A 25,084-nucleotide genomic window follows, 5' to 3' on the forward strand; every position below is an offset into this window, starting at 1 on the left:
TTTTCCCTAGTGGTAATGAATAAAATAAAATTCCTTTAGAAGCCAGGTCCTCCAACCACAAAAAACTGTAGACAAATGTATTTCTTATAAGCATTACCTCATTGTATCTGTTGCTGGGAATTTTGATGCTGGTTTTTCTGACCTCCATATCAACCACTAAACCTTGGACCACCGGCAGTGTGTACTGGTAATTTCTGAAGTCCTGGTAATTAAAACAAGTTTTTAAAGGTTAGGCACGATGACCAACATTAGCACTGTAGGTTTCATAACTATCCCAGTGACTCCTAGTTAGCCCATTAAAATAATTGTAATCAGTGACTGAAAGGCAGGGAGGAATGGAGCCATCACAGCTTGTAACCTACATTAATTGCAGTACACAAATGAAAAACCATCATCATGACTGTTAGCCATTTCACTGATTTTCTTACAGCACAATTATTTTTCTCCAGCCTTGAATGTCATCACTGTATGTAAGAAAATTTGCTCTCTCTGTTCTGTTACATTACTGGATAGAGTTATTAGTGTTTCTAGCAGTGAAATTAAGTCATGCATCCAAGGAAATTTTCTATATTGAAAACATTAGCAAAGTAGAACTAGTAACTTTGCTTCAGTTGAAGTATAATCAAAGAGCTGTGACTGCACACTGTGATGACCTAGCACTTCTGAGGAAGGAATCTGAACGCCTACTGCGCTTGTTTCCGGATCCAGACATTCTCAGGTGGCCAGGTTTTGGATGTTTATTTGGGTACCTTTTTACAATTCACCGTGTTGTCGAAAGCTGACATCCAATATCAGCAACAGCAGGTAAATTCACCCAAATGCCCACTATTTCCTCTTGTCATCTTCCAAACATGCCAGCTACTATGTGCCACTGGAGTACAGTTCTCCCCACATTGATCCACTCACACCGATGGAACGCGCAAACTCAGTCTCAGCACTTACTGCAAGAAGGTTCATGATCGTGTGTCCAGTCTCTCCAAACAAAGGCTTACGAAATCTGACACTAAAAAGTGGGCATGGATAAACTAGGATAAAATAAAACAGTAACGATCAGATGCATACTCAGGTTCTGCAAAACCAGACTCAAATACAATCTCCTCAGTCGAATATGGTAAGCAGCAGCAAAAGACGAGATTGGAAAGAAGACCAGAGTTTACAAAGCAAAAGGGAAGAAGGGTTTAACATTATAATGCACCTTACACATCTCATGGCTCCTTACCCACCACACTAGAAACAGTAAGGAGAACTATGTGGAATGCTTACAAGTGCCACACTGCAAGCCCGAAACCTAGCGATCGGGACAGTGATTGCAAAGATGACCTTTCTAAATGCTTTTCTCAGGCTGCTTCTTGGAAACGGCTTCTCCCTTTTTTATGACCAGCCTGCTGCTCTCCGCTATAGCATCATAAGCCTTTAGCTTCTGTGGCTGACGTGTGACATTCAAATGATAATACTGAGATTATTTCATTTTTTGTTTTCATAATTTCATGAGAACGTGGCAAATTCCCTACGGGAGTCTATAAAAACCAATTAAAATTACATTTATGGTATGTCGGCAACGCAAAATACCTGCATTCCTTGGCTGAGGGGCACACTTACATCTATGACACAATTCAAAGTGTAGTGTATGGACCTGGCTACATTGCATTATGTTGCAGCAGAAGCCGTAACAGTGCTTGAAACATGACTCATGCAGTAATATGTAATGCCAAGGTTTGCTAAACACATGTTTGAAGAAAGGTTCCTAAACTATCCTCAGGCAAACACTCAGCCTGACTTCCCAAAATGCCACACGTCTTCACAGTTCCCCTTGTAGTCAGAAGGGGCCGTAAAACGCTCAGCAGGTTTGAAGAACATCATCAGGATTTCCTGATAGAAATAAGCTCCAGCTTCTGCACACTGATGATCTGGAAAGCATCGCAGCTCCTACACGTGCCCCCTACAGCTGACCAACTCATGCACAGTGTCCTGAGGCACCAAGAAGTGCTGAATTTCCCGTGTCCGCCACCCTGGATGCACACAGCAGCTCAGCTACGTCCCAGATGCGCTGACTTCCCTCTGCTTGAGAGGCACAGCTGATCAGCAGATGCTCAGCAGATGTTTTCGGGACAGCTAGCACCCCAAAGTACTCCTGCACCTGATCTGCTGTGCGTTCAGCAGCACTGGACAAATGCCCAAAATCTGACAATTCCACCAGAAAAGAAGATGCACCCAAGGAAACCTGTGACACAAATGCAGCCCCTTCCGAGAGGGGACTGAGGAAGTGATCTGCAGTCAGCTCTGCCACAGTGCAAGTGAACGTGCCTGAATCCAACCCACAGCTATAGAAGTAATTCAACCCCCAGCTTCCCAGTGCATTCAGAGCAGGTACTTCTGTCTGTGAATACCAAAACATTTGGTTCTGTGCTCAAAAACAGATGTCACATCCAAAATATGAGCATCTTCGTTTGTTTTTCTAAATGTTGACAGGAATAAATACACTACTTAAAAACCTCACACACACAAAAACTTAAACACCTTTAACACTAATGTTTCTTGGGACAATTTTAACCTACAGTCTTTATCCTCAGAAAGCCAATTTTGAAGATTTTTCTTTTTCCTCGCCAGTAGCATATGTATTTTATAAAAAATTCCCAATGCTCCCTAAGCGTCACAAGTTAAATTTACAAATGCCTATAAAATATATTCTAAAACTTTTTGAAAAATATTAACAACAGACCATTTTCATAGTCATTCGGATTTACAAGATGTGCCAATTAAAACAGCAGATGAGCAAGACAAGCAAAGTTTTGGTCCATCGTGGTGGACAGACTTACAATAATCTCTTTGCTCCAGTGATGGCAAATGCTTTTGAAAAAGATTTTATCCTTATTTTATGCTAATTTCATGCTAACTGCTAAGACTTTGTTCAGCTGAAACGCTCTCTCCAGACTACTTGTTAATAGTTGCAACAGAATTTTTGCAATAAACTGCCACGTCAGTTGCCCCTGCACACTTATTGTTACTCTCTGGAAAATGAGTGTGGTTTTAAAAACCTAAAAGGAAACGCTCTTTCATTTCAACACGGAAAAAGCTTAACGTATCAAAGGCTCTCCCTCGTCCTAATTGCACCAGCTAAATAAGACTCGTTTTGCACATAACTCTTTCAGGTTTGTGAACTACAAACAGCTGCTCAGAACTAGATTTGTGTCCACAAAAATCGCCCTGATCAAGCAATACAGCTGTAAAAAAGGCTGTAGGTCGTATCACAACCTCAGTACTGCCGTGCTGCTAGCTGGATGCCATGTGGGTATGAAATACAATTTTTAATTGCCTGTTTAAACTTGTGCGGCTTTGATAGGTAACGATTTAGGACTGGGTGTGTGTGCTCTAAACCGGAATATATTCTCCTGCAGAAATAATTGCAGCTAGAAGAATGTTACTTACGTCTGTATTCAGCTCCAAGTCTCAGCATCAGCCGAATGGGGAACACTTTAGCCCAGGGAGTCTCCCATTTCTGAATGAGGATGCCAAACAAGTACGGTGGGGTTGGGAGCACCAGGTCTTGCAGGGACTGATACGTAGCTGCAACGTACAAGAACCCTCCGTGTTCTTTGCTTCCAAGGAAGCTCTGGCTGAAAAAGGAGTGTCCCAGATTGCCCACAACGTTACCTATGAACAAAAATATTCATTACTTCACAAGATTGAAAGCTATATCAGGAATTCATAGAGTTTTTCAAAAGGGAAAAAAAACCCAAACCATATTAAACTTGCTTTGCTTCCTGAAGCACTATCTATTAATCACACAAGAAACAAAGATCTGCTGCACAGAGGGGCTCAGGTTACCTCCTGTGCAAAAGTGCGTAATCTGTTATGGAATAACTGCTGCAGACTACAGCCACCAAAGCCACAGTATCTCCAGTTGGTCCACCTTTGGTGCCAGATGTACTTAGTGACTATCACTGTTAGGAAGTCAGTTTTGTAGGAACATGCACACACTCCTTCATTTCTGCGCCTGTCTAAGCCGTGCCTGCAAGTGCTCCCAGGACAGTACATACAACCACAGATGTACCACCCTTCCCGGGGGAGCAGGGAGGGACACAAACGTCAACCATTTCTGTGATCTGCCTCCTTCATGGAGATCTGCTTGTTCCCAGCAGTAGAGGCGGTGTAATGGAGAGGATCATGCATCCCGGGGATAGCCAGGGAAGAGTAATGAGAGCTCAAGCAGTATTGCTGCTAAGGAAGCGGTACCTGCAACCTCCCCCTGGCACTATAAAAGCACCCAAAGAAAGCCTGTTTTCAGTGTCCTCCAGGTATTCAAGGGGTTTCCACTGCAGAAGCTGCTGTTGACTGAACTAAACTTTTAGACCCAGCTGCGATGGGAGAGAGATGTGCACCCGATCAAACGATTAATGCCCACTGGTTGTCTTTCCATTTAGACAAACCACTGGGGTGCCTGCTCAGGCACATATTGAAGATCTGGGTCATTTTACGAATTACACAAAAGAGTGTTTATTTAATTAGTACACTTAATGTAAAACGCAACTGAGAGAGACACAGGGGAGAAACATCACTAATTTTTACTCACATTTTTATTCTTTGATGCTCTTAATTTCCGAAAGTGTTTACACTGGAATGGCTGAATGAATCTGAATGTTGATTAGATTATTATAGCATCCAACGCAGCATTTAACATTGAAGCAAAGAACCATGGTGTGATTCCTTTTATCAAATGACAACAACAGCATGCAAATAAAGTACAGAACAGCTGATCACAATTCTCCATAGGAAGATGTGAATATTAATAGTGTTGATTTGCTCTCAAAGTAATTTCAGAGAGCACGGTGTGGCTGATCACACCACTCATGAGGAATCACGTGGGTTTGAGGCACTCGTGCAGGCCTCCCGGGCTCCTGCAGTAATCCCAGGCTTTCCCACCTGCAGACAGAGAGACTGCTAAGTAGGAGTTTCTGCTCTTTCTCCACCACCTCATAATGGAGTGTTTGTATTTGACCTCAAGGCAGTGATGTGCATGTCTCCAAAATGCACATCAACGGGACAGTAACTGAAGGGTTTCTCCCTTTTACACACAAGAGAGACACACAAACACTAGGTTTTAAGTAAGCCACAGAAATGCAACTTTGACATCCTCAGTAATACAGGTACGATCTTCAAGTTTAAGCCTTCTCCGTTTTTACACAGAGCATACTCCAAATGCAAGGAAAATAAATACAGTAGGCACAGTTTTGGTCAGCAAAGGAAAGGTTAACCAATGAGTCCTTTCATGTCTGTCCTTTACACTGATCTCCTATGAAAGTCCCAAGTCACAGCAACTCTCCATGAAGCCAGCACCCTCATGAGAACAATACAGCTATTCCTGCCCTCGCTCCGGAGGTGTGGCCATGATACTTTGCATTCCTCCAGACCCCCTTGGCACTATCACCACCAAATATTGCTTCCTTCACATGACCTTGGGAACTCCAGCTTTAAATCGAGTTACTGGCAGGTCTGTAAACAAAAGGCTTCTTTTATACTCCAACTAACAAATAAGTTCAGGGGTTTCCTTGCTATTCAAATTTGTGGGCACCTTAGTGAATTTTTTTCATTTTTTTTCTGTGCCCACAAGATGCTGCACAAACCAAGTTCTCAAGTTCTCCGTTAAAAGGAGCTGCAGCAGCCCCGGTACCCCATGGCAGAGTGCAGTTCATTCATGGCTTGCCACTATCCTGTGAAGCTGATTTGTAATTTTACAGATAAACACAAGCCAGAACTGACACCATCAGCTCAGATCAAATTCCAGAACTCTTACAGTGGCTACAAGTTCTGTAATGCTCAGCTGAGCATACTTGATGAAAAGTAGCTACTCATCAAACTGAAGGACTAACATGATTAATAGAGCCACATCAAATGTTGTCAGCTGCTGAAAATCATTGATCCTGCCCATGTGCAAATGCATTTCTGTGTCAGCCTGTGCTGTGACACTATTGCCTGCTCAGTGAATACACTGCTAATGCACCAACTCAGGCATCTTGCTAGTGAGTGCAAACTGATGTATCAATTGGTGTTCATGAAAAAGATTTTCTCTTATCTAAAATAGCTGCTGGCACCTTTCTATCTCAACTCCACTCGTTTGCTTTTGCAGTTCCCACCTACCCTCACTAATCTCCTCTTCTTCATTTATACTTCCTTTTTCCCTTCCCATCTGTTCTTACTCAAATAGAAGCTACAGGCCTGATAGTAAAATTACTTGGTGAGCTTCACAGTTCCAACAACATGACCACAATAATCCTTTCTAATGTTAAAATGTACAAAGTGTATGAACTGATAAACTGAATTGAATTCTGCACCCTTTTCTGCAGTATTTTCTGCATGAAAGGGGTTAGGCAAAGCGAAGCTGTACAATACCATATAGTTCTGCGATGTGTGGTACTGCCCACTGGGATGACAAAGCAATCAGACATTTCCACTTGTGACTGATGCCAAGTGCTGCAGCAGAAGGGGACGACTACTTATTTTTTCCGTTTCAGGAGACGGAGATTCAAGGCTCACACGCTTGGGATGCCTTAACAAGAATTCTTGCAGCCAACAGAAACATGAAAAAAACCCTCAGAGTGGAATGTGCAACTCAGCTGTTCAGCACTTTGCTACCATAAGCCACAGCATTCTAAATTACTCCTTTTGACACAAGCAGCTCGCACAGTTCAAGCTCCGATAGGTTACCGCTATTGAGAGAACAAGCTATTGGGATTAGGTAGTTGTGCTGCACTTCATCATTAAAAGAGAGTGCAAGAGCCTGCTGTGTGGAGAGCATGGGAAGAATCAAGCGTTTTCCTCTCTAGGGCCCTTTTCAACCAGCAAACACAAGGCAAAAAGCCTCTTTGGACTCTGGGCTAGTCCCACAAACATTTCTGTACTAACCAGGGGCTGTCAGCCTTTCCTGCCACGTCTTTGAAGGTGGTTCCAAGTCAAGGCCCCACTGCAAAGTTGCTATTACCAACTTAGCATGGTCAAATTCAACCCACTGCACTGTTACATACTTTAAGCATATAACTGTGTTTCAGAGGCTTGTAGAGAAAGTGTAGCTGTCAGAGAAACCTTCCAAAAAGCTATCCTCCCCAAAAGCATGTAATTTAATTCACAAAGTATGACAACTTCCTTTCCAAAGAGGTAATCTCAGAGTGAACAGAAAGGTGCCTTTCCTTATATTAACTTCCACCACCTGACATCAGACCATTGATATTATTTAGGAAGCGCCTTAAGTGTGCATGATGCATCTAAAGCAGGTCTGCAGGAGGTCAGTACTTATTTTCTTCTCAATTATGCTGGGTTACCCTTGACTTTAAACCCTAAGAAGCTCTATAAAGTCCTTTAAAATAACATGCTTTTATCCACTGATGTGACTTTCTCTTCAGTCATCGTCCATGTGGTTTTGAATTCTTCACTTAGGTATCATCCTCTGATGAGCAATGTACTTTGCATATAAGTTTAGCAATCCGTCTGAACTCAAATAAATAGTTTATACCAGGAAAGGTAAATAAATAAATATTTCTGCATTTGTTTATTGTCCTCAACATGTGGTGAATCCAGTTAGGTGCTTTTACCAAAAACACTGAGGTTAAATTCCTAATGTATGCTTCGTATCTTTTGGTTAATCCCAGGTGAAAAAGCTGGTATTAGCATCCAGCCTGAGGGAAGGCACACATACGCGGCTTGGGGAAGTTACCTGCACCTGGCTGACCTCATTCCACTGCCATCAGTAACAACGAAGGACAGCCAAGTACCAAACACCACGCCAGCACCCTGAAGAACCAAGTATCCTAGTTCTGTAGCAAGAGATGGAAAGCAATATTCACCTGGGAACAATCCTGCCAGATGGATTTTCTTCAAGAGCCAATGAGCCCATACTCTCTGGAAAAGCAATACCAACCCAGTCGCTACCACACCAAGAGCCACAGAAGAGACAAGACCATGAATGTAACTTGATGGCACAACACATCTGTAGCAGATGCCAACACTGAGAAAAAACATGTGAAACTCAACATTCAAAGTTCTGACCATACTCAGCATCTTTTTATCGAAAACACCTTAGCAAGTAATTTGGAAAGAACAAGGGCCAAGGGGCATAATGCTTCACTTACTATCACTGTGAGTAGCAGTTACCAGCATCTGGAACTTCCTCAGACTAGCCTGTGGCAGTCTCCCAATCACTCCAATCCACACCTTATATGATGTTTGATTTTTGTATCCATCTTTCCACATTACAGTTGCAGGTGTGTGTTACTCACTCAGTTCATCTGTTCTCTGTTCAGAACATCTACGTGGGCTTCTTTATAGATCTGTTCTGTATTAGCCACTGCCTTGCTTAATTGAAACCAGGCTAGGTAAAAAATACACAAAACTGTGACTGGGATACATCCACCCTCACCCAGAATATCCCCAAAACCAGGGAGATCACAAAGCCATTTCAAGCAGTTGCCAGATTTGCATTTTCACTACAAAAGTAACAGTAGCATTTATTGTATTCCACCAAAGAGTTGATACACTAGGGCATATCTGGCAGCTCTATATTAACACATCCAACTGCTTCAAAGTACCCATTCAGACGGACAGAAGTTCTCATTTTTCCATTCACTAGACCTCCTGCCAGGCTTATAGCCAACAGACAAGGATAATCGTGGGATTACTACTACAACAGTACAACTACTACAACCACAACAGAAATGATTAGCTTTCAATTTCCAAACAAGAAAAGCAACACAGCAGGGAGCTCGATGACAGAAGAGCCAGAGGAAAAATAAAGTGATGGAAACTGAACAGCAATTAATACTTGCCTTAATTAACAACTTCACAATTTATTATAACTCACATACATACAACCTATAGTGAAAAATGCCATTTTTCCTTCAAAATCTCTCTGTTATTTTACAACTATAAAGTCCTAACACCAGCCTGCAGCTTGAGGTTGAGGACTTCCCATAAGAAAACTGGTGAAGGCTGAGGGCAGCGCTGCCTCAGACCGACATCTTATCCACGCTGAAACAGGAGATGACTCCGAAGGACAAACTGCAAAGCGTTGAGCGTACAGACTAAACGCTCCTGCCTGCAGGTTTGAGGCCTGGGCTCCGCTGCTGCTGCGTGCAGATGTTAGACCCACACTCTGCCAGCAGCTGGGAGCAGTAACTAGCACAGAGGACACGACTCGGCTGCAAGGAACAGGTTATCCTCTAAGGAAAGCAGAAACACCTGGGAAGAGGCACAAGTATATACACGTTTGTGCAGGCTTGAATGCAGAATTCAAACTTGACTCATGAAAACTTGACTCATGCGACTCATGAAAAAAATAAATCGCTATAGATATGGGATTTACTTAAATAAACAAAAGGGGAATGCTGTATTTTCCACTGCTGAAAACAAAAACAAGAAACCCCAAATCACTACGAAACAAAATCAACATCTCTAGAAGTAATTCTTGTTTCCATTCCAATAAAAAATACTATACTTGTCTTTTTATTTTATGACGGTTTTTAAGAAAGCATTTACTAAAGGAGATAAATAAAAAACTTCTACAGAATTTATCAGTTTCCTGATGACAAAACAAATTTAAACCAATACATTATATAATGAAAAATGAAACTGTGAGGCAGGGTTTTAAATAGTCTCTAACTTCCAGTGGGAATTCTCGTTTACTCTAAATGTCTATCATCTAATTGCCAGGAGAGCTGCAGTACCTCTGAAATGAACAACTTTGGAAGCCCGGCTCCATCTAGAACAGCATGCAAAGTGCTAACCGCTTCCAAGGGATTACAGCCACCAAAGTGAAACCCCTACAGCATCATATCCATCCTCTCTCTCTGGCTGAATAACGTTTAAAACAGCTGCAAATATGCTAATATATACTTCTTCCTCCCAAACACACATAACTTGGAAAGAAAAAAGGATGGATATTGAGAGACTGCATTACAAAATGCTATGGGAATTTAACAAGGTGCTATGTTCTGCAAAAATTTCCGTACGGTCTGGTATTACATAGCAACTCACGCTGTCTGTCTACTTCTGCTACATCTCTGAAATACAACACGGAGCAAATCCTACCAAAAGAACATTACACAGTGGAATTCTTAAACAGTGAAATTTGGTTTCTGATTAAGAATTGTACCATAGTAGGCAGCTATTTCCACCAGTGCAATTGTACAATATCAAATTACTACCACTAGCGCACTAAAAAAAGAATTCCAAATACATTATGTAGGAGTTATAAATTATGTATTTCTGTAGTGTAATTATACAGAATTTCATTGCAATATACACACCAAGCTGGATTTATAGCTGCAATATATGTATACACACGCATACACACACACGTATGCAATTCTTCATGTCTATCTCCCTCTGAATAACATAACCATTAGAAGATAAAGCATTGCAAGTAACGTGAAGTTTGGAAAGATATTTGTTTCCAGTGTACATGAGATCCATTATGATTCATAATAATAGCACATTCTGAACGTGGCAACGTCTCTCGACAAGCTGACCTTTGTTGTATCAAGACATTTTAGGAAACAAAGATCTTTTTCATTACTTTATTAAAGTGTTGGATTCAGTCACTCCAAAGGCATTGCAAATGATATGCAGAACCCTTCATAAATATATTTTCAGTATATAACCTTAATATGATCCAATTTCACCTCCGGAAAGCTAGCTTTATTTTCTAATCTGTGGAACCAAATACTTGCATTTTTCCTTATACAATACTTCTTGAATTCTGAGGTCCAACAATAGCTAAAAGTGGAAGCCCATTTACTCAGTAAATGTAAAATGTGTAAAGGTTTACATAACACAGTCTTGCAATTGAGATACTAAAATTCAGGGATAAAGGGATAATTTCTGCAATGCCCTACAATTAATTCCAGGCACACATATACAGATATATGTGTATTACTTTAAAATACAAATAGTATCTCCTTAATGTGGTGATAGACACAGACAATGTGGGAATCAAATTTCTAAACCACTTGGTTTGGGAATATTTAACATACTATCCACAAGGATTCTCAAAATTTTGAAAAAAAAAAATAAAAAAAAATTACTAGATGCAATGTCATTAGCGTATCTATGAGTCCTGCTGCGTATCCTGCTACACTTACTGCTAAATGAAATACCGTACTAATTTCAGATATGTTAACCGTATTCAAACTCTTACCCCAGCACCTAGCACAGCACCCAGCAGGAGCAGCCAGAGCAGGCAGTCAGCAATGGCTGCTGAACACGAAGCTGTCACAGGCAGAGTCCTCCTGCTCCATTGCTGTAACAGTCTATGTAAGGCCTTTATAGCCCAAACTTCTCTGTTCTGCTGGCGCCCAGAGGAAGGCTGGAAGATCTTTAGAGCAGCTCCCCAGGTTACCAGCACCTCGTTAATGCTTTTATTTGGCGAGCTGTGTATAACACAGGATACTAATAACCAGTAACAACTCAGCCCCCTAAACAGCTTTGATCCTTATTCTCTTTTTATATTCTTTTATACAAAAATAGCCATTTGCTAAATGACAAAAATGCGAGTATCTGACCCAGTACCATCATCTATCCAAACCATTTTTAACAGAGAGCATTTCTCCTACCTGCTAAGGCATCCCGGTAAAGTTGCACAAAATGGTTAAAGATGTCCTTAGGCAAACATTTTTCATCAGGCAAACACTGCAAGAGAATGACTATCTCCGACTGCCCCACCGCATGCATGCCTTTTGTTGTGAAACACCAGCACTTCCTGTTCACATCTGCGGAGAGGAAAACGTGTATCAGAACAGAAGATCAGTATTTCATAAAATATGCCTAAATTTCACTACAGGAAGACAGCTCTTTCAAGAATCAGTTTTACAGCATGTTTGGTTGTGATACCTGTCACACAGACAAATTAGGTTCTAAATCCGCTAGCTTCCAAGCAAGCACATCCAAAACAAAAGCAGCTCAATAATGTCCAGTTTAGAGCTAAGGAAGAGTCAGATCATTACAGCTTCCAGTCAGATTGTGGGATTAACACCACAGAGCAGACTTTTAGCAGTTTCTGTATCCAAATTCAAGGACAGGATTTAAATGGACATGAAGGAACCTGGGAAAAGGCCAGGCTGTTGGCTGTACGTATCATGATCCTGACAGCTAAACCGGTTTCAGACAGTGATATCTCTCTCCTAAAAGGGATAGCTTAAGATGGATAGGCGTCTTCATGAGACATCACTGCGTTGTTCTGCTTCCATGAATGTTAGTGATGACACATGCTCTAAGCTTCACAATTGATTTGTTGAGAATACTAAGTTACTGAAATAAAATCTTTCATCTAATATGCATACTAATTACATTTTTATATAGATGTACAAAATTGTACTGCTATCTAACCAGATGCTGAAAGGTTTATAAACAACATCTTAATTTATTGTATGAACTTTTCAAAGAAACAAAATATTTTACTGCAAAACCATCCTCAATTTCTCAAATAACGTTTTATCCAGCAGAGATGAAGTGAAGTACTAACATGAGAAGCCATCTCTACCACCTGAATGCCATTCATTCCTCCCTCCCTCCCTCAGCGCATGTACACACACACACAGAGTACAGAAAAGGATAGAAGAGGTGCACAGCGGAATGGAACCTGCGCATAACTATCAGATCCTATCTGCTTTTTCCAGAAGGGGATGACAGGGAAATAAGTTAAGCAACCAAAGAAAGAAGGAGGGATAAAATACCTCCTGCCCTACCAAGTTGGACAGGAGACACTGATCTCCAAACCTGAGACTGGTGGCTCTGTCAGTCTAGTTTATATTTTCTACACTAAATTATCTGTATTGATGTCTAAAGCACTGGAAAAGAGCCTTTTATAATTTAACTTAATATGGCTAGGTATGGAGTTTTCAATCCATGTACCTTTTCCGAGACTATCCTACCAAATAAAAATGCTGCTGTTCCTATAATAATATATATAACATTTCCCCGCTCATACCCCAAGCCTTATTTAATAATAAAAACTTACAATTTACTATTTTTACCATGGACAGCAAATTAGCATTTAAAACAAATACAAGAGGGTCAGGGCCACCATCCTCCAGCTGCTGCATGACAGAGATCTGAGAAGGTCTCTCTTCTACAGCATAGTCTATGAAAGAAACAAGTAAACACACAGTGAAGTCCTTAACTTACTGGTACAGTACTCTACATTATAATCAGATAACCCAGATTCTGATGCCTTTTACTTTTTTGACCTTTAAAAAAACCCCAAAACAACTTATTTAAGTGTTGCTGGTTTGATTGATTGTTTCCTAGGGTGGTATTTTCAAACTTCAATAGCATTTACGTGCATAACCACTGCACATCCTTTAGAGAAGTGCAGCTTGTTTTATAAATCAACTTTTTTATATCAACTGGGGGAGAAAAAGGAAATCAAACTGAGAAACATGTCATGGTGTCAACTGAAATCCCAAGTGACAAAGAAGTTAACAACTGTTATTTATATCACAGTAAAGCAGAAGAGCATCAGTCCTGGACTACTAACACCAGCACATGGTCTATCTCGATGTCACATAACTTACACTTTCTGTGCATTAACTACTGGGGAGACAACAAAGAGGGAAGCACTATATAAAGCAACATTTTTTATAAGCCACAGAAGGTCTAAATCCAGCGCAACGTAGATCCCAACATGAAACTTCAAAGATGTCTGTAGTGTCCCTCTATGATTAGACCTAGATAACTTGCAAATTAAAATTTTTCATCCATGTGATTATAATCTACTCTGCATTTAAGCTTTAAGAAAAAATAATTACACTGATGAAAACAGATTTTGAACGAAATGTATTGCCTTTCCAAGTGAAATTATCTAGAAAGAAAGGTAATTTTGCTTTCTAATGTGAAAAATATTTTTGGAATCTTTTTAAATAGAATTAGAATATCAGAAGTAAAATGCTGCAAAGAAAAATCCAGTATGTGACAGCATATGAAACAAAATCAACTTAGCATGCATAATATGATTTATATGAGGTTATCTATACAAAAGCTGAAAAGTATACTGTAGTTTCGCTCCTTTTTTGTGAAGGAGACTGAATAATCAGGCACCCACATGAACAGCTAACACAGGATGGAACAGATTTGTTTTGAAATTAAATGCTGCTCACATTTTGGTTTTGACACTATTCTGCAATAAAAGGTTACTTCCAGCTTAACATTAGAAATGCACTGTAGCAGCAAAATATTTAATAGGAATTAAAAAAAAAAATCAAAGATGAAAAAATAAGTTAGTCCCAGGAACGTATTAAAGGATATCATGAATCAGATTGTGGAAAGCAACTGTCAGATAAACACATACATTTTTTTTAACCTTTTAAAAATTAGTTTTTAATTTTCTGAATTCTCCTCCACTTAGATACTCTGGGAGGGACATCACAATTGCTAAAAGCTTCACTGTGGGCCAAGATGTGCAATAGTGCTGTTGAATGCAGTGCTTGGGGATGCCTCAGACAGAGCGGATGTTCCAAGAGAATTTCAGAGAAAGGAAGCATGAATATTCATAAGGCTAATTAAAATGTATCTCTGTGTGAAACATTCCCCACAGTCCGATTAGTGAAGAAATTAGCACATATTTCTGGACTGAAGTTAATTTTCTTTTTTGCTTTGTGTTTTACTTCTTACTGTAATTTCATTGCAAGATGGGGCTCTTCCTGGATGCTAATAAGGATCAATGGTGCAAATGAGTGTCACAACATTTAGGCATGAGTACTTATGTTAATTTCTTCAAATATTCAGCATATTGCCAGCATCTTATTTTTAAAATAAACACAGTAACTATTAGGTTAATTGCAACTGGTAAGCATAAAAGCTAGCTGCCAAATTATACCCTCACCTCCTTTTACTCCAGTGGAGATGAGAATTGGAGGAAGACCATCTTCAGGAATTAGATTCATTGCACTGCCAACAGGACTGCCAACCTGAGTTATATTTCCCGAGAATACAGAAGCATTATCAGTCTACAAGAAGCAAACAACAAGAAAGGACAACATTACAAAGTAATAAAAATGTAAGAGCTGGCTGACTAGACTACTAGACGTAGGTGAAGGAGTCTGTGTCTGCTGGAGAACCAGAAGCACCAAGTAATTTGTCTCTAACAATAGTTGATTGCGTGATGACTCCCGTATGTGAACTATTACTAAAAAGCCTGCTGAGACAGAGACTGCATCATCTCCCTTCTCTAGCACCACACAAACCCTTTTCTTTACAAAATCTGAATGTACCTATGCCTATCTGAACTTTTTGCAAAGGCTCAAATCCACTCACATGGGATATGATGGATGTAACATTGTTAGATTATATCGCACTTTCCTGCATATATCATTTTATGAGAAGTGTCAAACAAAATATTTTTCTACTTTGTGTTATCATAATCTTATTGTTTCAAACTTCTTAATGACCATGACTCAGCTTTTTTAAAACATGCATCACACAAATAACCTTCACACACAGGCTGTACAGCCAAACACTTGGAAGCCACCTAGCACACGGACTTCAAACACTGCTTAGTGCTCTGCCCCATAATAGTTCATTTCAGTTCCAAATATATGGTTGTTTCAGAACGCTGCAAACATTAAAATAAGCGAGGACACTTCCTACACAACATAATAAGACAAGCCTCAACAGATTTCCTAGATCAGTCTTACTGAAATCACCACAGAAGCTAATATACTATTAATGACCAAGGCAAGCATGGTATTTTGAGCAGTGAATAGCATAACGCTTCCTTACTTCTGCTGATAACGTGTTGTTGGCCACAGGCTTTGATGGATCATGCGACACTGCTAAGGTTCCTGTGGAAGTTGTCCCAGCCACTGTCAGTTTTGCTGCATCGGCAACTTCTCCATTGGGTAATATCCCATCAGCGAACCAAACACGCCTTTGTTCTCTAGGCTGAGCCACTAGAGAGATCATAAAAAAAGTAGGATTTAAGATCTCACAGCAACACTGACTGGAAAATTTGACTACAGAAGAGCAAAACTGAAAAAAAAAAAAGACGTAGAGAAACGTGGACTGTAAGGGACTTAAGACATCATCTAGTGCATTCCCTATGGCAGCATTATGTATGAACACATCCAATGAGAGTAGTTTACTTGTCCTTAAAATCTGATGTCCCTTCTGAGGGCAAGAATATCACAACTGACATTAGCTAGAGTATTTGAAATGGATAAAGTGCAGATATTCTTTCAAAATTCTTACTACAGGTTAAATTGAAAGTAAAAAGAAGTACTTTTACCTTCTGCTCCAGGATGCTTTAAAACTCCCACAGGTACCATGACAGTGGGAGGCGGAGAGCTCAGGGCACCCGAGGCCTGAGCCTGCTGCAAAGGAGGGATAGTAGAACAGTATTCAGCGGGATTGTTAGGGTTAGGACTCTGGCTTGAGGCACTCATCATGTTCTCCCAGGCTTGAGCTAAAGCAAACAAAGAACAAGAAACGTGAGCACAGAGGAAGGTTTCTAACAGTCCAAAACACTGTTAGGTTCTCAGCTACAGTAGGTAGGGACCCTGCCACCTCCTAAGACCATCTCTCTTGCTTTATTTAAAAGCCCAGGAGACTGTAATTAAGCAAGAAAATGCATAGCGGGAGGAGAAACAGCACTGGTCCTATGCAATATCAGTTCATATAGAAATATTTTCTGAAACTTATAACAATACACTTTGACCCGAATGATGCTTAGTTCCTCATGCTTCATTTTGTTTCCTCTTCAAAGATTTAATTGAAAACACTCAATTCTTATATATATGTATGTTTATCACACTGTATGGACAGATGTACATTCCTATTACGAATGTTTTATAGACTACGGGACACTGGAGCAGACTTATGTTTTGTATATGAGAAAAAGCACTCTGCATTTCTTTATATCCAGGGCAGATCAGTACAGATGAACAACTTACATTCTTAACTACAAAAAAACCCCTTACGCTACTAATTCTGAAGGCATGACTTGAGCCTTAAGTCAATTGCCCAAACCATAACACATAAAACTTGTCGACAACATTCATCACAAGGAAATCTCTCCTCTAGCTAGTGAAACAGAATATATCTCCACAGTACTACTACTTTTTCATCTATGAAGAAGGCCTGTAGCTATGCAAGGTACCAGAAAATTCTTATGTGTGCTTGCATCTTCAATCATATTAGTATGTTACAAATAAACACATTCCTCTAGTCAGGCATAAATATCATGCCACCTAAGTTCTCAGAGCAGCTATAAAGCCTGAATAAATGATGTATATCTTTGGGTGCCTTTGGCTATGAATTGTCAGAAAAACAAGGTGAAAATATTAAGACCAAAAAAACCCTAACAGAACACAACAGAGCACAAATCCCTCCTGCTTCCTCCCATCAACCTGTAAAACCAACAGCGTGAAATGCCTGCCAATGGAAAAGGTATTATACATTTCCATTTGAGAAGATTAATTAAATGGAAGTATTTTTTTTAACAGCAATTCTGTATTCATTTAGAAATAAAAGTGTTAAAAATGCACACAAAAAGTTGTATCTCTAGGATCCCTTTATTAGAAAAGTCATAGCATGGTAAAAGAACATTTCTAAAGCCTAGTTTTCTAAATCAAGCAAAGTGCCAACTCAGCATATCTACCAATTGAAAATACTGTAAAAATAGCACTTGAAACTTTATTAAACACATAGCCTGTCTGTGGAAAAGTGCCAGAAAACATACAACCCTCCCCCCACACCCCAGTAAAACACAAACCAGATACCAAGCAACCAAATTAAGTAACTATTTTTAAAGTGCGATTCCTACCCCTGGTTCCAAGACTGTGCAAAGATTAATGCTTAACCTGCGGCACTGAGTGGAAAAAACACAAACCTGTACCGACAAACAAACTGCAAGGATCAGGAGGGATCAGATCTGATCAGGCTACAGGTTAACTAACCAGTAACCAACAGCATCATCACAAAGCACTGCAGCAGGGGTAGACACAGAGAGGTAGCCGGGGGCAAATACACCTAAGTATGCAAGCAGCACTCTCCCTGTAATAAAGTGGTGTCACTGTTCGCTGCCATTAATGTCTATCTGTCCTGGCAAGAGGACAGAAAAGCTTTTAAAAGGAAATCATTATAATATGATCAATTTTATTATGCCTTTTTACAAGAACACTTCTGGTTTCAACCGAAATATTTTCAGATTCTTCCCTTGCCCCAGATGCAAGCAAATCCTACTCACCACCAAAAGGAGACAACTGTCTTTTGCCAGGTGTATGTGTATGTAATTCCTTGTTATTGTACACCTTGAAATATGCTAATTTCTCCATCTCAAAATTTAGCATCATCAGGACTTGGTTTCAATTTCTAGATATTACAACCTACGATTTCCTGTCACCTTACACATTTGGCCTACAGTAAAGAATTATTAATAATTCAAACCTACCATTGCCAACTGATTAATCTTTGAAACAGAAAAAGATTACTCCTGTTTAATAACAGAAACTATCTACTAATTTTGGATGCTTATCTCAAACCTAAGCATTCAGTTCCTTTCAGCCGAACCTGCATAATACTGAACTTCTTTGGAGAAAAAAATAAAGCTATGTGCATCTAAGTTTAGTTAGATGCTTAACAAATTAACAGATCTTTCTGAAAATAGCAGCCCAAATAATCTACTCTACAGTAATATGTAAAGATACCATCAAAATTACCTTGTCTGAACACTGACATAAACCAGAATTTTCCTAATTCTTGGTTAAAACTATAGCAGCAATCTTTTATCAGTCTCCGAAGGTTAACTAAACATTTGCAGCAATGGAGATTCCATGATAACTGTTCAATAATTGTTAAGAAAGTTAGTTATCCTAATGTTTAGAAGTTTGCATTTAGAACCTGGATTTGTCTCACTTCTCATTCTACCTACTACATGTTAGAGTGCGCCTGTGAGACCTTCCTCTACAATTGAAGTAGCTTGTCATCAAGTTCCAGTTATCCAGATATACATTTATACCTCGAGATCAAGCCACCTATTCACCTTTCCATTAATAAACCAAAGACAGAGTGCCTGGAATTTCTCATGATGTGACAGGTTTTCTCATGATTTAAGCACTCACATGGATCCTCTCACAACCTAATCTAATATTTCTACCTTCTCAATTCAAGACATAAAAACTGAACATCGAGTCTTTCAGCAACAGCTGTCTCAATGTCATGGGAATAAGTCAATCGGACAGCATAGTCACCCAAAGGTAACTGCCAGCTCAGGAAATTCTTGAAATTTTCAGAAGCCTCAACAAACATTGGAAGAATACTCTGTGTTTGCCCATATTTACATCACATATCTAAAGTGTTAATACTATAAACGACAACACACAAAATAGATTCCGTGGCCCCTTGGTCAAAACCAAACACAGTCTTTCCTTAGACCAAGCAGAGGTAATACAGCTTCTTGTTTGTTCTACTTGTTAACGTCATAACTCTTGTGACCTGTCTCATATTTCCCATTTTCACATCAGGCTTTTAACCACAGCACGGTCCTGGGTTTGACAGACTCTCCAGTAACATGCCCAAAGCAATAATCCAAACTCAGTTGTCCACATCAGTCGACAGGTCTTTAGACAAGGCCTCCTACTCTAGCGACAAGGAGTTAAGAAGGAAGAAGAGTTGGATTAATTTGTGGACAAATAGTACTTTCCCAATTTCCTATAGTGCATAATGTAGAAGAGAAAAACACAAAAAAACCTCACAGTTTCGGCAATCCTGGTATAGCACTTATAAACGAAAGCTTCCAAACTTATCGCAACCTTACCAGTTTTTGCTTTCTGTTAATCATATTTAGTTTAAGAATCCCCATGCCCCATAGAATTCCACCCTGATCTCTCAAGGACCTTTGCTCTTTTATCATACTTCCCCATACAAATAAAGTATTTTGATTTTTTTTTTTAAAATACTGTCACTGCAGCTCAACACAGAGCCAGTGAAGCCCTGCATCTCAGATTCTCTTTCCACTTACCATTCATTAGCACTGAATGGCAGATTACACAGACTCTGGCTTCCTTTCGATCCATGTACAGCAACTTGCACTTCAGGCTACAGCATGCCGCACAAAAAACCTGGAACCAAAGGGGAAACAACTTAAGTGTTCAAAAATATGCGATGAACGGATGAGTTCAGACAAGAGAATATCTGTAAAGCTCTAGACATGCAACGTAAGGAGGCAAATTACCAGTATTTTCCCATTAAAGCCACAGCGACTAATACCTGCCCGGGATGCCCTTCCTACCACTTCTGATGAAGCAGTATTACATGGAACACATAAATACATGTTGTACTGATACTGCACAGTGGTGTTTTTAAAATATGTTTGGCATAAACCACAATGGGTTAATAAATTCCTACCACTTTACAATCCCTCACAGAATTAACAACTTGGGAATTAATTTCAATCTTTCTAGAATTAACTATGTTTAAATGCATAAGTTTTCTCTATACAACAGATTGCTGTGGCACAGATTAATTCAAACAAGTAATTTTTATTTGCACCAGGGCAATTCATCTATATTAGCAACTCTAGATTTTTTATCTCTTCATACATAAAAAGTTGGGACTGAAGTGGATATATGGAAATGTTTTAAGTGTTGGACATATAAAATGACATCTAAAAAAGCTTACTGACATTGGTACTGCAAGAAAATCTTGCTCCGTTTATACATTTTTTTAAAAAGTTCATATTTACATGATTACAAACACTACAGCATCACAACACTAGAAAGAAATTAAGAACTGCATTTTACGCACACTGGCTGCTAAAGGGGGATGCGGTGCAAAATCCCCTGCGGAACAACCTGCTGCGGAGATGCAGTTGCATTGCTAGCGCTTCTCACCTGAACCAGCTCTAACAATTCCCCAGTCCCGGGCAGGAAACAGTGGTGAGGCTTCCTCCAGACAAGCAAAACCATAAAACATGAGCACGGCTTGCGTACCAAAACAAATACTTGCATGCAGATATGATCCTACAATAGCAATTGCAATCTCAAAATCCTGCAGAACAGACAAATCAGGGTGCCCTAATGATTTCTTATTTGTTTTAAAGAGTATTTTCTTTGTTTAAAAAAACAAGTATTTCCTCAGGGTTATTATTCAGGTGACATCTGAAGATACTGATGAATACCCGTTTCATGCAGAAAGGTAATGTCACACTCAGGAAGTCTAGAAACAGCAGCAGCTACCTAACAGATGAGTTCAGATACCAAGAGAGAATTTCAAATTTTAATTATAGGTGGATAGTATACCGACAATTCACTACGCGTTATTATGATCTGTAATGCTTTCTTAATCCAAAAAATTATTCCATCATCACTTCAACAGCAGTATTTCTGTAATATAGTCAAGAAACTACATAGGATTCTCATATACAAATAGATGTAAACCTAACAAAATTTCAACCAAGTTAAAGATCACACGAAATTATGACCACTTAATAGCCTTTTAGTGGCAAGTGTTTAAAATAGGCACATGCAACATAAACTCCGACTTCACCATGAGAGCTGAAAATCGGATGTGAAGAAAGACGAGCTCACCCTGTCTCATTTCAACCACTTTTAATGTTTCCTAATTATGTCAACTTAAACATTTCAGAAACAAAATGTGTTTTGTTGCCAGTGTATACAGTGTATACACTGGCATTTTTATGCAAAAATAAAAACAACCCTTCCACATATGTGAAAACCTTTTAAAAAACAAATGTACTTTAAAAATCTGATTTCTGCATTTACACCTTAACCCAATTTACAAGCATTCTAGGGAATATTAATAACAACATCACAGCATATTTTAGAGACATTTGACATCATTGCAGTTCTCCGGGAGAAACTTCCAGCCATAAATTCAGTATTGAAGATAGAAAAGTCAATGTCTTCAACCACAAATGAAGGACCAACACAAATTAATATCTAATTTAGGACCTTTTATCAAACAACACATTGTGCATTCAGCAAAGCTCACAAGTGCAACGATCTAAATATTAAAAGACAAAACAGACACAATGACAGAGTATCTACCCTTCCTCTCTTAGGCTCCATAAGATTTCTAACAGTAGTAATGCAGAGGAAGAACACAAGCCAGCACAACTGACAATTCAGTCTTGTTATTAACAATCACCAAGTCACTATCTCAGTATTTCATGCTATAAAAAAAAAAACATAGCTCTGTCAAAGCAAGTTTTTACGTTACTAGGGTTTTCAGGTTCACTGGGAGCTGTTAAAGCACTAGTTGCTAGGGGGGTTGGGGTTTTTTATATTTTATTGGAAAAATAGGGTTTTGGTTGTCAGTAAAAAGATGACATATAAATATTCTGTTTTTCCTATCAAGGATGATTGTTTCATCTGACAATAGAAAATACATAAATACATAAGGTAAAATTTATGAATGTGTTCACACACATTTTTCAGGTCCTTCATTTTAATTCAAAATTTACTGTAAGTGTTTTACTTTCTACCACTCCCCTGAGGTTCCTATCTTGCATTAATTTTGCAATTATTATCCTGAAATTAAAAACCGAGACAGACTTCACAGGTGCCACTCAACTATTTTAAAGTGCAATTTTCACTCCCAAATCAGACAGACATATTCACCCCTACTACAATGTTTTGTCATGATGCTAATAAAAATAAACTGTTGTGCCAAAGCTTGTGCTCAAAAATATCTAGTCCCATGACTCCTCCTAGAAACAACTAATTGCAAGAGCTGAAGACACTAATCTCCCCAGTTCTTTAAGTGAGATTCAAACATTTAACAGAAACAGTGGAAGTGTCACTGTGATTCAGTACCTTCACCACAGGCAAATAGTCAACATGACTTGCTTTGGGGATGGTTATCTTAACCAGAAAGCAAGAGCGGACAGCTGAGAACAGCTATGTCTCAAGCCACTACACTATTCACTAAAGCTTGCCTGTTAAAGCCTTTGGTCTCTTTTCTCCCAGAATCATTACAGGAATTAACTCTTGTAAAGTGCTAAGCATTATTTCACCTATACTGATTCTTAGTAGTTATTAATAAGTGCTTTTTTTTTAGAGAAAACAACATACGAAGGCATGAAATACCAGAATTTTCTGCCACATCTGCTGACTGCACATTTGGCCCAGACAAAATTTAGCTAACAAAAGCTTCTAGAAACAAGTCATTCTGGGGATCATTGTAAGAACACCCTGAGAACATTAAATGATAATATGCGATGTATGTTTCACATCTGAGAAACAAGTTTGTCTACAGAGCAGAGGGACCTTTTATTTTATCTGTTCCCCACATATCACCCAAAACAACGCTGGTTGTTCTTCTCAAGGCTTGTCTTCAGGAGTTTAAAAAAAAAGAGAAGAAAAAAGCCCACACTACAATTTTTTGGCCTTGCTCTATCTGTGCATGTTTTATCCAGTTTGTTTACTGGTATTTTCATTTTCTGCTTCTCACTTGTGCAATTCAGGGCTTCAGTCATTACAGGGAAGTAATTAAATCCAAGCAATGAACTTGTTTAAAACACAGAAATAAGGAGAAAACATTACTGCAAATCAAAATTGTAGTCATATTGGCTAAACTCATAAAGAACAACAGAATTACCTAAATGACTGACAGTATAAGTTAATATTTCAAAGCTAAAATGATGGACATTCCTTTACCTTATATGCTTTACGGATTCTCCTTAACTGCAATGAGAAAAAGACTGAGGCCTTTGATATTAAACAAAAGGTACACAAAAGGTAGGCATGTACCCCATATGACGTTTATTGATCCCTTGTGGTTACTAGCTCCACATCAGGACTGCAAGAGGATGGGCAGAAGCAAGCAGCTGGAAGTCCTGGACCAGTGCACAATGAATGCTTGCTTAGCTTTTAAAAGTGTTCTGGGAAAGATTTTTCAGCATGTCTCAAAATCAAATTTGAATAAAATCTACTTATCTGGTACAGCAGTGAAGAGAGTGAGTGCTATGCATTTTAGTTACTAAAGACACAAATGGGACACATACGTAGTCCGTTACAGAGGAGCAAGCCTTGGTTTTCTGCTAGGCTGCTTCCAGAAACAGGTGGCATAAGGGCTTTCCAGATATATTTGCTTCTTTTAGGTCTTTGTTCAAGTCATTCTGCATCCCTGCACTCTTCTAGTAGCAAAAGATACCACTTGTAGCGGTCAGGAGGTCTTTCAATCAACTTCAGAAACCTTTGGAAACGGCCTAAATGAACCAAAGTTACTTTTACTCTAGTTTTTAGTGGGCTTTAATATTGCTTTTTATCTTAAAAATACTCATGAATATCTACTTGACAAGACTGTTAGTTTACCGCTGTTGAATCATCATATTTTTTCCTACTTCCCATGTGCCACTGACTTGTATTTCAGTAACAAGACACTTGGAAATACTTTACAAGCCAATCATTTACCATAAACTTGCCAAATAATAATTTGTGTTGACCTAGATGGCACATATGTAAAATGTGAAAAAAAAAAAAGTCAACAACAAAATATTTCTTACACAACACAAGATGATAGTTGTTTTAGTTGTCTTCATTGCAAAATTTCTCACCATGTGGACATCTATCAGGTTACAGATAACTTATTATATTTTTTTCAAGGAACAAGCCTATATTCTTTAAAATAATGTAGGCAATATGAGAAAAGATAGTAAAGAAGACTTAAAAGAATAGAGTTGATCAGCCATCTAAACCAGCAGGAACGCCAGCAATTCAACGGCACACGTCCAATTCCCATCAATATGTTTCGGTATCTTTAACAGGATTATTGATGTAGTAATTTCTGCAAACTACTTTCCTGTGCTTAGCCTTTTTATAGAAGTTCTACATGAATCCAATGATGTTGATCGTTGCAATCAACTAATACACTGCTCATACAGGCTAATAAACCTTTCAGTTATAAATAACAATTAGTTATTCTCCATGAGAACCCCAAACAGGTTACAGCTTAGAAACTCCTTTTTTTTTTCCTTCACAAATCAAACACAGCGTTTTAGGAAGAGATGTCACAGCTAACTACAGCCAGTGGCTTAGGAAGTCCTCTGATTTGATTTTAAGCAGTATCAGGAAAAAAGGAGTGCTTT

General features: G+C 39.0%; 1 protein-coding gene across 3 annotated transcripts in view; it reads right to left on the minus strand.

Moving 5' to 3' along the window:
• ZFYVE9 (zinc finger FYVE-type containing 9) overlaps positions 1-25,084 on the minus strand; it is a 62,800-nt gene that overhangs the window by 11,282 nt on the left and 26,434 nt on the right. For all 3 annotated transcript variants that reach the window (XM_063343960.1, XM_063343958.1, XM_063343959.1), the window contains 9 exons: positions 19,997-20,096; positions 16,265-16,441; positions 15,760-15,929; positions 14,864-14,987; positions 13,001-13,123; positions 11,598-11,753; positions 3,427-3,651; positions 943-1,025; positions 98-202 (listed from right to left, as the gene is read on the minus strand). In XM_063343960.1, the coding sequence (XP_063200030.1) occupies positions 98-202; positions 943-1,025; positions 3,427-3,651; positions 11,598-11,753; positions 13,001-13,123; positions 14,864-14,987; positions 15,760-15,929; positions 16,265-16,441; positions 19,997-20,096 (1,263 nt within the window). The remainder of the gene's footprint in view (positions 1-97; positions 203-942; positions 1,026-3,426; positions 3,652-11,597; positions 11,754-13,000; positions 13,124-14,863; positions 14,988-15,759; positions 15,930-16,264; positions 16,442-19,996; positions 20,097-25,084) is intronic.

Source organism: Chroicocephalus ridibundus, chromosome 8 (assembly GCF_963924245.1).
Source record: "Chroicocephalus ridibundus chromosome 8, bChrRid1.1, whole genome shotgun sequence".
Classification (NCBI taxonomy): domain Eukaryota; kingdom Metazoa; phylum Chordata; class Aves; order Charadriiformes; family Laridae; genus Chroicocephalus; species Chroicocephalus ridibundus.